This window comes from Pterocles gutturalis, unplaced genomic scaffold (assembly GCF_000699245.1).
Source record: "Pterocles gutturalis isolate BGI_N339 unplaced genomic scaffold, ASM69924v1 scaffold16180, whole genome shotgun sequence".
In the NCBI taxonomy this organism is placed as follows: Eukaryota; Metazoa; Chordata; class Aves; order Pterocliformes; family Pteroclidae; genus Pterocles; species Pterocles gutturalis.
In genome coordinates, this window is record NW_010143827.1 from 77,235 (window position 1) to 89,251 (window position 12,017).

The 12,017-nt window shown below is 40.7% G+C and overlaps 1 protein-coding gene across 1 annotated transcript in view; it reads left to right on the forward strand.

The window, feature by feature from the left end:
• The window catches only part of LOC104470088 (acyl-coenzyme A synthetase ACSM4, mitochondrial-like), a 9,275-nt gene extending 2,278 nt beyond the window's left edge, over positions 1-6,997 (forward strand). Inside the window, exons 4-13 of the mRNA XM_010084886.1 lie at positions 544-687; positions 1,433-1,589; positions 2,213-2,292; positions 3,070-3,193; positions 3,714-3,794; positions 3,905-4,006; positions 4,378-4,505; positions 5,129-5,228; positions 5,960-6,079; positions 6,911-6,997. Of these exons, the coding sequence (XP_010083188.1) occupies positions 544-687; positions 1,433-1,589; positions 2,213-2,292; positions 3,070-3,193; positions 3,714-3,794; positions 3,905-4,006; positions 4,378-4,505; positions 5,129-5,228; positions 5,960-6,079; positions 6,911-6,997 (1,123 nt within the window). The remainder of the gene's footprint in view (positions 1-543; positions 688-1,432; positions 1,590-2,212; positions 2,293-3,069; positions 3,194-3,713; positions 3,795-3,904; positions 4,007-4,377; positions 4,506-5,128; positions 5,229-5,959; positions 6,080-6,910) is intronic.
• Positions 6,998-12,017: the final 5,020 nt, after the last annotated feature.

Sequence of the window (12,017 nt, forward strand, 5' to 3'; positions counted from 1 at the left end):
TAGATGTCACAGAGAAGAGCCTGGCTCCATCCTCCTGACACTCACCCTTTACATATTTATAAACATTGATTAGGTCACCCCTCAGTCTCCTCTTTTCCAGGCTAAAGAGACCCAGCTCCCTCAGCCTTTCCTCATAAGGGAGATGCTCCATTCCCTTAGTCATCTTCGTGGCTCTGTGCTGGACTCTCTCCAGCAGTTCCCTGTCCCTCTTGAACTGAGGGGCCCAGAACTGGACACAATATTCCGGATGTGGTCTCACCAGGGCAGAGTAGAGGGGGAGGAGAACCTGTGACTGCTTCATGGCTGATCCACATCAGAGTTGTTTACTAACAGTGGTATTGTTCTGGGAAGTTTCTGTCCTGTTCTTATGGGGAAGTCTGTTTTTGACGAAAGTGTAATTCCACATTATTTTAGTCTAATTTGGTGAAAAGCTTCTGTAAAGCTTATTTGGGCTAGGAGTTCCACAACATGCAATACTTTATTACATTCTGAAGCCTGTGTAAAGTAACCATGGAAGTCACGATTGCATTCTCTGTTTTAAAGAAACCAATCTGCTGACCATTCCTGTGTCAAAACAAGGATTCAAGACTCAATGAGTATCTTCTTTACCAGTGGAACCACAGGTTCTCCAAAGATGACTGAACATTCCCAGGGTAGTCTTGGTTTGAGACCCCTTTTAAGTGAAAGGTATGAAAGGTCTGAGCCTGGTTGAACATGGGATAATTGAAGCTGCATAGTAGAACTGATGAAAAATTACTGAATAAGAAACACCAATATACAGCCCCAGTTTTTCCCCCTCTGAAATCAGAGTAGAAACTCCAGCAGATTTCTAGGGGAATAGGATCACCCCGAGTGTTTCCATTTTTCAATTAATGTCCCTTACCCTTTCTTTAGAGTGGTTCAAAGAACAGCCATCAGCTGGGAATACTTTAGGACAAAGAAACAAGAGATACCTGCTGTTTGGGCTGCAGAAAGCTTTGTGACCTGCGTAGACGAGCAGAGATTATGCTGGTTGCACAGATCACCAGCAGGTCCATCAGCAGCCTTAGAACTGAAATATCTGGCGTCCAACACAGCATTCATGAATGCTGCTGTTTCAGACCTGTATTCCTACCTAATGGAAAGTCACTTTATTGAAATTCAGACTCCTGTCTTTCCCTTACCCTATCCTGTGTTATGACTGACATAATATATGTATGATGTATGTATGTGTGTGTATATATATTTATGCAAACATTTAGTTAGGTGCCCTTTGATCCTAGAGCTAGCTCATAAAATAAACTTATTCAGAGTGCCCAGTGCCCATGTATCTTGTTAGAAATCTTGGGCTTGTTGGGTTTTTTGTTTTCTTTGATTGTGGTTTGTTTTTTTTTTTTTTTAAGCAAAAATTTATCATTATCTTTTGATTTTTTTTTTTTTTCTGCTCTGTCAGGTACTGGTTGGATTTGACTCCGTCGGACATGGTATGGAGCACGTCAGACACAGGATGGATACTAGCTTCACTAGGATCTGTTTTGGATCCCTGGGTTTTTGGAGCATGCATCTTTATACATAAGCTCCCACAGATTGAACCAGCAGCCATCCTAAATGTAAGGAAAAAATCATGGAGATGTGTTAATCTGCAGAAAGGGCACAAAAAAAAAACCTCTCAACAGCATCCATAGATTTCATGAGGGTTGTGTCCATAGTTGTGTTCAAGATGCTGTATGCATTGCATAAAGCCCCTGTTTGCATTTTTAATGTACACAGAAGGGGCCAAACCTGCAATTCTTTCACACATTTTGCTCATAGCTGATGAGCATGTGAATGAAAATAATCCAAAAGCAGTACTAATTGCTTGCCTTCTCTTCTAGGGACTGTGCAAGTAATATCAGGTGGTATTAATGCAGCATTTTTCTCCCCACACTGGCCAAGATGAAAGTGAAAACCTCCCTATAATGTAGACAGAGACAGGCTTCTTCTGCCCATGTGCCAAGCTGTGTGGTCTGGGTGTCATGCAGACATGTTAGAATGAGATTTTGTCCGATCAAATATACTGTGAATCGCTGCATATTACACCAGCTGTTGGAGGGTTTCTTACCCAACAGAGAGTGTATGGTGCTTTACATAGAAAGCAGAGCTATGTTTGCCCCTGTATCACCTGTTTACTGTACATCCACAAGGTGAATTTTGTCTGAGACTCATATGTCCATCTTCTTGTTTGACTCACTAGACTCTCTGCAGATTCCCCATTGACACGCTGGTTGGTGCTCCAACATTGTTCCGCATGCTTGTGCAAAATGATCTCTCCAGGTACGTCAAGAAATTATTTACTGATGTTCAGTTTACCTTAATGAAACATTAGTGATCTCCCAGATCTAGCTGCTTGACCCAAAATAAGGTAGTAATTTAGCTTAAAATATCCTTTGTGAAAAGACCGTCATACAAAATTTGTGAGTTTTGCTGAATTTTATGATCAAACATAGAGAAACTTGATGTTTTCCTCAGGAATTGGAGACTTTCACTACTAACTTGTGGGCGAAGCCCTGAGGGTGTGAAACGCCTGTTAAATTCCTTATTGTAATTTTCAGTTACCACATGAATTGTCCGTGCTTTAGGAAGGACTGTCATCCTAGAAAGTCAGTGTCAAGATAACTGTGAGGGAGTGACTCGTGGCAGTTGTACATCATGCCCTGCTCCAGTTCTCACTGCCACCGCTCCTTCCTCCTGTCTTGCACTGTCTCACTTGGGCTGCTGCAGAGGGTCAGCAACCAGGGCCCTGGCTCAGCAAATTGCTCTGTGGTTAATTATAGGCATGTTCTTATATCCCAGCTGACTTTAGCAAAAATTTGACTATTTTTCATGTGTGTTTAACTCTGACTACTGCTACTTGTATGTATAGTGTTGAGCACAGACTGATGCCTTTCCTCTCTCAGGAGCTGAAGGATCAGGAATCCTCATTTCCCCTCTTCCTGGGACTAGCTCTCCCAGTAAACAACTGTCCAGTATGATTTGTGAGTAGTGGCATGCTCCTTATCTTGCCCTGTAGATATAAGTGCTTCCTCTCTTGTTTTTGACCTCCCTGTGAAGCTACAAATTCATGAACCTGAAGCACTGCTTGAGTGGAGGGGAGCCACTCAACCCAGAAGTCATGGAGCAGTGGAAAAGCAAGACTGGGCTGGATATCCATGAAGTATATGGCCAGACTGAAACGGTACACCTCTAGGGTCAATGTTCTATTAAATCTTTGTAATTCCTTTTTGCTTTACAATATTTTAATGTTTGTTTTCAAAGAACATAGCCTGTTTATTCCTTTACGTTTCTGTGGATGTTTCAGTAATCTCCTCCCCTCATAACCTTTGAAGGAACGTGCTTTCGTGGCTCTCCTCACAGAACCTGCCAGAAAAGTGGATTGTTGTGAGGAGATGTGCTCTAACATTTCCATAAATGTCCTTAAGCAAATTCCAAGTGACAGTGACAAGCAAGAGGGCAGAGTTTGAATCTAAGAAAGAAGACTGGCTAGCAGAGGGCATGAATTCTTCGCAGATAATGGAACAGGATTCTTACAGGGAGTTTCTTGATTTTGCTTATCTGTACCATACAGCACCGACATATAGGATCCTATGCATCTTAATTCCTTACTTTGGGATTATTCTAGAAAATACATCTTATGAATTGAATGTGAATGTAGCAGTTTTTATTGCAAAACTTTGTTTTGATTTTGATTTTTACAGGGGGTAATCTGCTCTGTTTTTAAAGGAATGAAGATTATACCTGGATCAATGGGGAAGGCAGCTCCCCTTTATGATGTTCAGGTTTGTTGTCTGCTCTTTAGATTCTTTCATAGGGGTTTTTTGTTTGGTTGATTTTGGGTTTGTTTTTTGTTTTTCAAATGGGACTAAAATATGTGTCTTTTTCATTCTAGATCATAGACAAAAATGGTAATATTCTGCCTCCAGGGCAACAAGGGGAAATTGCTGTCAGAAGCAAACCTAGAAGACCACTGGGTTTATTCTCTGGATATGTAGTAAGGACTTAATTTTATTTCTCACCACCACCATCTCCCCAAAATCTTTCCCATTGTATAGTGGTTCAAAATGCTGAATATTTTTTACCAGTTTATTATTTATTACCAGACTAATTTGTTTGGATTGGTGGATGTTAGAAAAAGGAATAGAAGAATTTTCTCAAGATTGAGTTAAACTTTTTTTAAAGAATCAAAATGTTTTTATTTTTGAAAACCTATTTTATTGTATTCTGTAGCAAAGACAGTACAATTCTTGAACATTCTTGACTAAAAAATTAAGTTTGAGTGCATTTAACATTATGTGTATTATAGCACAATGAATAGCTAATGCATGCTCAAAATCTAAACTACTGTTTGTAAACCACTTTGAGGATAACCCTAAGAAAACTGGAGAAACTGAACGTGGGGATTTTTATGTCACTGGAGACAGAGGGACTATGGATGAAGATGGGTACTTCCAGTTTTTTGGAAGAGACGATGACATCATCATTTCTTCAGGGTCAGTTTGCATGCTTCCTTTCTAAGTCTGCCACTGTATAATCTTACATGTTGTGTTCCTGGTGTGCTTCTACCAGTATAGTCCTGTGATGAATGTATTGATCTCTTGACTTAGGAATACTTTCTTTTATTACTAGCTTTTCATAGACCTGCAGTATCATCTTGTTGATTTCAGTGGCATCTCTGTATCCATTTCCCCTGCAACATCTCACCTGCGTCAGACAAGAGAGAAGACTTCCATTGGCAGAGGGGGAATTTTAATCTAGTCTAGTTTTTGACTAAAATTGAAGGACATCTCTATCTGAGTCAAAGAGCATTGAAACATTTCCTTTTTAACATGCTGAAGTGAAACAATTTGATATTGTATGATGTGATACCGTAATGTGGGATCAGCTGGTACTGCAGACCCCAGCTGTCAGGGTGAGATGGAGCCCCATGACCAGCATGCAGTGCTCCTGCCTTCTAACACAGCGAACTTTCCCATTCTGCCTAAGGTTTCTATAGTTAGTTGTTGATTTGTGGTTTGTTTTTTTTTTTTTCCTTCAATATGACAATTAAAAAACATTTGGTACTGGTTTTCCAGCTCATGAAACCAAATGCTACATTTTTTCTTTCCTTACCTAGATATCGCATTGGGCCATTTGAAGTAGAGAATGCCCTGATAGAGCACCCAGCAGTAGCAGAAACAGCTGTTGTCAGTAGCCCAGATCCCCTCAGAGGAGAGGTAATGATGCTGAACAGTGGTGGGGAAAGCAATATGTTTGTTTAAATGCATAACTATATAAAGTAGTTCCTGCTTTACTGAGTAACATACATCTCTAAAGCAGTCATGTAATCATGGATAATCCTGCTTGGGGTGACAGGCAAAATCCCTTCCCATTTACATGCCTTTGCTGCTCTTAGTTTCTTTTCATCCCAAAACGGTCTTTGTGGAGAGCATTAGTGATGTTTACTTTCCACTCGTGAGACCTTTGTGTTCTTAAGCACTTGTCTATACACTGAAATTGTCTTTTCAGCTGTCTTGGTGTAGCCAGAGTTGTAGTTTAACTGCCCTAGCATTAGACTTGGGTTACATGTATGGAGAAAGCACATTCCTGTGCTGGGATGATATGGACCTACTGCCCTCAGTGTGAACTTCAGAGAGAAACAAAATGTCCTTCACCTTCAGTGAGAACTCTGCAGAGACACCTGTTATTACTCCTTCTTGACCCTTACTGAGAGGATAGAGCAAATGCTCTTGCTTTGTCATGAGGGCAGGAAAACTGTGCTTTCAACTTTTCCTTCTGCACACACACGTGCAGAAGCTGGGCACATCCATTTTGTACATTGCACGAGTTTCTCTGTTCTTCCCTTTTGCATGTCATGACTCTGAGCAGCACTTATCACTCGTAACCTGTGCTATCACCTCTTTTAAAATTATGGTGTCGGATCACTTTTGTTGACCTTACCTTACAGGTTGTGAAAGCATTTGTGGTCCTGTCCCCTGCGTTTTCATCCAGTGACCTGCAGAGCTTAACCTCTGACTTGCAGGAGCATGTTAAGAAAACTACTGCGCCGTATAAATACCCTAGAAAGGTAAATGCTTCTGAGGAGAAACTTTAAACCAGGACACCCTTCCATAAATCTCAGGAGAATTACTGTTTGGATTTTCATGATTCACCTGAAATAGACAGTGGTAAAGATTCAGCTAGAACACTGGCTCCAGAAAATCTTTCCTAAGTAACATTAGTTTACATTGCTTTTCATGTATTTGAGTAAAGTGCTTGTTTAATTCTCTCAAAAATTTCTAGGCTTTATATGATATCCTAGTTAGATCTGCATGTTCTAAGTCAGGCTCACAATCATAATTCTACATTTTGCATTTAATCTTCAGCGAAGCACTCTGCTATGACTCTAGGGGGTAGTACCTGACTGAGTCTGAGTAATTTTTTATCTACTGGTCCTCACAGTTAATAAATAAGAGAAAAGCCCAGGATACACTTGGTGTTTCTTAGTAATCCCAGCACTACAGGAGAAGAGCTACTAGCAGTGCTTTAGTTCATTTGTGCAGAACTCATAGGAACTAAGGACCATTAAAGATGTGCCAATAACATCCCTTTTCTCTTCTGTCATTTATCTCTGACCTCTGATACTATTTCATACCTTCTGTTAACAGTACTCATGTTGGACTACTCAGTTTGGTTAGCTGGGAGGCAGCTACAAAAATGTTTGGCCATCTAGGCAGCCAAAAAAATTGTTTCACAAATGCCACAATGTGCTGCCTTGATTTGGCTTGGACTTGATCTTTTAGGCAAGCAGTTCTTACTGATGGGAGTCCTCTTAGTTTTCCATATATGCTGGGAGAAATTCTTGGAAAACCAACTCTGTAGAACACGCTACATTGTTTTCTGTCATTTTTTTATTTAGGTGGAATTTGTCCAAGAGCTGCCAAAGACACTCACTGGGAAGATCAAGAGGAATGAATTAAGAAACAAAGAGTGGGGACGGATGTAGCATTGTCTGGAATTTAACAGAACTTCTTTCATTCCATTAACCCTAGATAAATTGATCTATTTTTGTTAAATGCCTGAGCATCAAAAACTATAGATAACACCAAGATGTGATGTTTATGCCTGCTTGCAAAGCTTCTAATGGCAGTACTGTGGTTTCAGTTCCTGAAGCACTGGTGGGAAAGGGAACAAACTGTACAACTCCATTCTAGTCCTGAATGTCCACAAGTCCACCAAAATTTGGCTAGTGACCCATCTCTTTTAGATAGCATTCAAGATCAGTGAAGAGAGATTCATAGAATCATAGAATGGTTTGGGGTGGAAGGGACCGTAAAGATCACCTGGTTTCAACCCCCTGCCACGAGCAGGGACACCTCCCACTAGCCCAGGTTGTTCAAAGCCTCATCCAGCCTGGCCTTGAACCCCTCCAGGGATGGGGCATCCACAGCTGCTCTGGGCAACCTAGGCCACTGCCTCACCACCATCACAATAAAAATTTTTTCCTAGTATCTAACCTAAATCTACCCTCTTTCAGCTTAAAATCGTTACCTCTCATCCTGTCACCCCCTGATCAAGAGTCCCTCCCCATCTCTCCTGCAGCCCCTTTAAGCACTCGGAGGCTGCTATAAGGTCTCGCCAGAGCCTTCTCTTCTCCAGACTGAACAACCCCAGCTCTCTCAGCCTGTCCTGTTGTGGGAGCTGCTCCAGCCCTCTGACCATCTTCATGGCCCTCCTCTGGACCTGGTCCGTGTCTTGCGTTGGGGGCTCCACAGCTGGATGCAGCACTGCAGGTGGGGTCTCACAAGAGCAGAGTAGAGGGGGAGAATCACCTTTACCTGCTGGTCACGCTTCTTTTGATGCAGCCCAGGACACGGTTGGCTTTCTGGGCTGCAGGTGCACTCACACATGTTCAGCTTCTCATCAACCAGCATCCCCAAGTCCTTCTCTTCAGGGCTGCTCTCAATATTGCTCGCTATATTGCTGATATTGATTGTCTAGCTCCAAGCTGCAGAAAAGGCAGGCATGGATTTGAGTGGTTCAAATGTTCTGTCCTTAAATGCAGCATGTTTAAATTGAATGCAGCCCTCCTATCATTTACTGAAGATGGAAAGACTCCTCTATTGATCCCACCATATGACCTTCATAAACCTTTCTTGTGTAGTACATGTGTTGATGACAAGCAGGGCCAGATTCTCCCATGCTTTATCCACAAATACTCTCTCATACAGTAGCTTCATTGCTCACCCTCTGTTCTGACCTTTGCATGCAATAGACAAACTCTGTGCCACTTCTGGTGGTCTTTAAGATGAAGTTTGCTGTTGGGCAGGTGACCCAATTTGTAGAACAGACCATGGTTCATTGCCATAGTAGACACTTGCTACAGGACCAGTCTATTCCTGCAGTTGTTCAGAGGTGAAACCAGTGAAGAAACTCCCTTGATCTGGTTTGGATGATCACATCTCTGTTTAAGACTTAGCTCTTAGCTTTATGAAGAAACATTTACTGTAGCGTACACACTCTTACTTCTTACAGTTGCGCATGCAATAGTGGGCCAGACTTTAAGGCTATGTAAGTTCTTAGCTGTTCGCCCTAATTTTTTTTTCAATTTTGCATATTCAAAGATGATTTCATTTTCTGGCATGAATTTTCACTAGTTTGCAAAAACGTCTCCAGCCTTGGAGTGGTCTTCTGTTCATTAAATAGGAAGAAATTGCTGGAGAACAACAATGTCTCTAGGCAGGAAAGAAAGTCTTTTACAGCTGTCTCTCACAGCCTGGAGTTCTGTCTACTGCAGCTGTAAAGTGAGATTTGGAGAATTCTAATTTTGAGAAAGTAAAATATTTTATTTCTTGAGAGTGAACACTGTTTATGTCAGTGAAACAATTTCTGTCCTAGCAACTGCTGAAATGAAGGCAATTGTCAATAAATACGATGCTTGCTTCATTCTTTTTTGACCGTGGCTTCATTTTTTTTAATGGTCCTTAGTATTTCACTGATATTTCAGAACACTTTTCACTGTTTCACTCCTGAGGTTTCTAGGAGCATTAGATTACATGGTTATGAAACTAATCATTAGTTTCTTGAATGCATTTGTTTGGGCATGTCACTTGTCACTGCTTCAAGCTCTTTTCTGCACCCACTTTAGTTTCCTTTAAAAGCCATGTACTCCTGGGCCTTCCAGGGACTCTACATCTTCTAGATCTTTCTGCTTGGTTTCAAACACACAAGTGTTTAAAAGCAACACAAAGTGGACAAAACAACAAGAAGTCTGCAAAAAGTAGGATGATAAACAAGTGTACAAACTGGAATTCAGAGCCCCTGGAAGCTGTTTTTGTCTCTGCAGTTAGCTGTTTGGGCAGTTAAACTCCAGTAGTGTCTGAGGATTGGAACGTTGATTTTTTTTTTTCCTCCCTCACCAAATTAAAGGACCTAAAAAAAAGCAATTAAATTCAGAGTTGGGAAATTTCTAAAAAGAAAAAGGCCTGAGTGAAACTACCACTCTGAAGACAAGAGTTCTACCATTGATCTCAGTGGGGTCTTGACTCTTGACTCTCCGAATTCTAGTGTGGCTCATTAGAATACTTTGCTCCAGGCTTCAGCACTGGAACTGTCACCTATGGTGATCCCTTGCTTAGCTGACCTTAGAAACTGGGTTTCTGTTGTGCTCTAGTACCCACTTCTTGCATGAATGGCTGGGATCAAAGGTAAGCAGGCTGCCAGGTTATTCACGCCACATGCTGTGGCTGTAGTCTGTGAGGTGCTCTGCTCCATGCTGCAGCAACCTCTTATCATTGATATTCAGTACACTCTTCTGTCTCATGTTCAAGGTAGATGGTTTGTTTAATTCTCCTCTGCCCAGGGTCAGAGACTCACCAATACATTGTGTCTGATCCATGCACAATGATTTCACAGGCACAGGTGTGCAGCTACAAGCAGTTGAAAGCAAAATACATCTCTCTAGCACATGGCTTTCTTTTGGAGCCACAAAGTTTGAAACTTGACTGGATTGAAAAATACAATTTTCAATAGACGCTATAGCCTTTCCCTTTGAGACCTCCATCCCTCGTAGAGCCTAGCTTCAATTTGATGTTATTCTCAGGGACAACAGAAAAGGTAATACCTGCATCAGAGAAGGTATGCTGTATCAAACATACTTTGATGCATTATTTCCTGAGAGTTTAGTCTCTCATCCAAAGCCTGTGGAAGGGACACAGTGAGGTCTCTACAGGGATTACAGAAGCGCAACATTATGATGAGGTTGCAAGACAACCTCACCCAGGTGTTAATGCTGCCAGTGCCTTTGCACGTTTTCCCTAATGTCTGCAAAGTCAGTGCTGTTCTCCCTTGTATCAAAATGACACAAAAATGGAAATGGATCATAAGGAGGAAGTTGTAGTGTTCTTGAGACTCTCTAGTCTTCAGCCTTATGCTTCAGAAGATAATTAGCCCTTTCTTTTGATGTTTTATTTGTGTTTAGAATGGGCAACATGGCTGTTCTAAGGACAGCAAACAAGTAAAATAACATTATAGTTCTTTTAGAGGTCTTGTTTCTTTCTTTTGAATAGTTTTTATAAAGTAGAGAGAAATCTTCATTTCCATCTGAGGACAAGGGAACATGTTTCCTCTTCAATGCTTTCCCCTTAGTGGTCATATATTTTATTTTTTTTTTCTGGTTTGGGACACTGTAGCGCAAGTCCTGAAAATGCATTGTTACAGATGGGAGACTATCAGTTTTATTGCTGCAGGATTCAAAATCCAAATTTTTGGTGGTGGTATGAGAACCCTGTCTTCAATGTTTTCCCCTTAGTGGTCGTTTTTTCTGGTTTGGGACACTGTAGCGCAAGTCCTGAAAATGCATTGTTACAGATGGGAGACTATCAGTTTTATTGCTGCAGGATTCAAAATCCAAATTTTTGGTGGTGGTATGAGAACCCTGCATAGGTAGCCCCTTCTTTTGAAGACATGCCTCTTGTCTTCCAAGCACTAGCCAGGAATGGAATTCTCAATGCAAGCTTGGGAGTATTTGGCAAGTTATTATGCATAGTATAAGACTACTAAATCGCACAAGTAACATCTATTTATACTGAAGACTTTTGAAATAGGCATGAATGTAAGACCCTGTCTTTTGCTTTAAGAACTCTCTGAGGTAAATGGAATGAGAATTGAGATTATATTCAGTATGTGAGAAATAATCATTTCATATATGATGCTATCATACATCATGAGAAACTAATAAGTTGTAGAAATTCATAGTACATGCTTAATATTGCATGTATACATATATGCTCTGTGTATATGTGTGTATATATATATCACATGTATGTATTTTGGTACATAAAATTGTTCTGCTTGCATCAGTAAGAAAGTTAATATTTAGTTTTATGTCTTGAAATCCTTAATACGTTTCCAGAATGCGTTTGGAACTTGATCTTGCAGATTTGCTGGATGGTGATTTTTGTGACTTCGTGTGTGTTATTTTAGCCAGTCCACTGAGCAGGAACACTTTATAAGTGATCTACAACTTCATCTCCTTTCCTGGAATAAAGCTGTAATGAAAAACAGAGCAGCTATTAGGTGAGTTTGATTTTAGTTATTCATAAGGCTTTTCGGATTGTTGATGTAAAACCAATTATTATGCTCATACTTGAGCTGAGTCTTAGCAGTCCCCCTGTAAGAATAAAAAAGAACACAATTTATAATGAAAATGGCTGTAAGCATATCTGTGTGAGAAGGCATCGTTATTGAAAAGATCAGCTAGAGAGGGGGTAATTTGCCAAGCTTGGTCATCACATTCAAGTGTTAGATTTAAGATGCAGACCAGAACTCTGAGCTTCCATCAACTGTGGCAGAGCAAGAGAGTCCATCAGCTGCTTGTTTCCTAATGGATTTCTTTACAGTCCTAAAATCCAGAATAAAGTTATCTTCAAGCACAATCTCACAGGCTTCTAGTGAGTGTAGAAAATTAAATCTCCCGTGGGAGCAAGAAGTTTGTTTAATGTGGTGCTACCAGAAGAATAAGATTG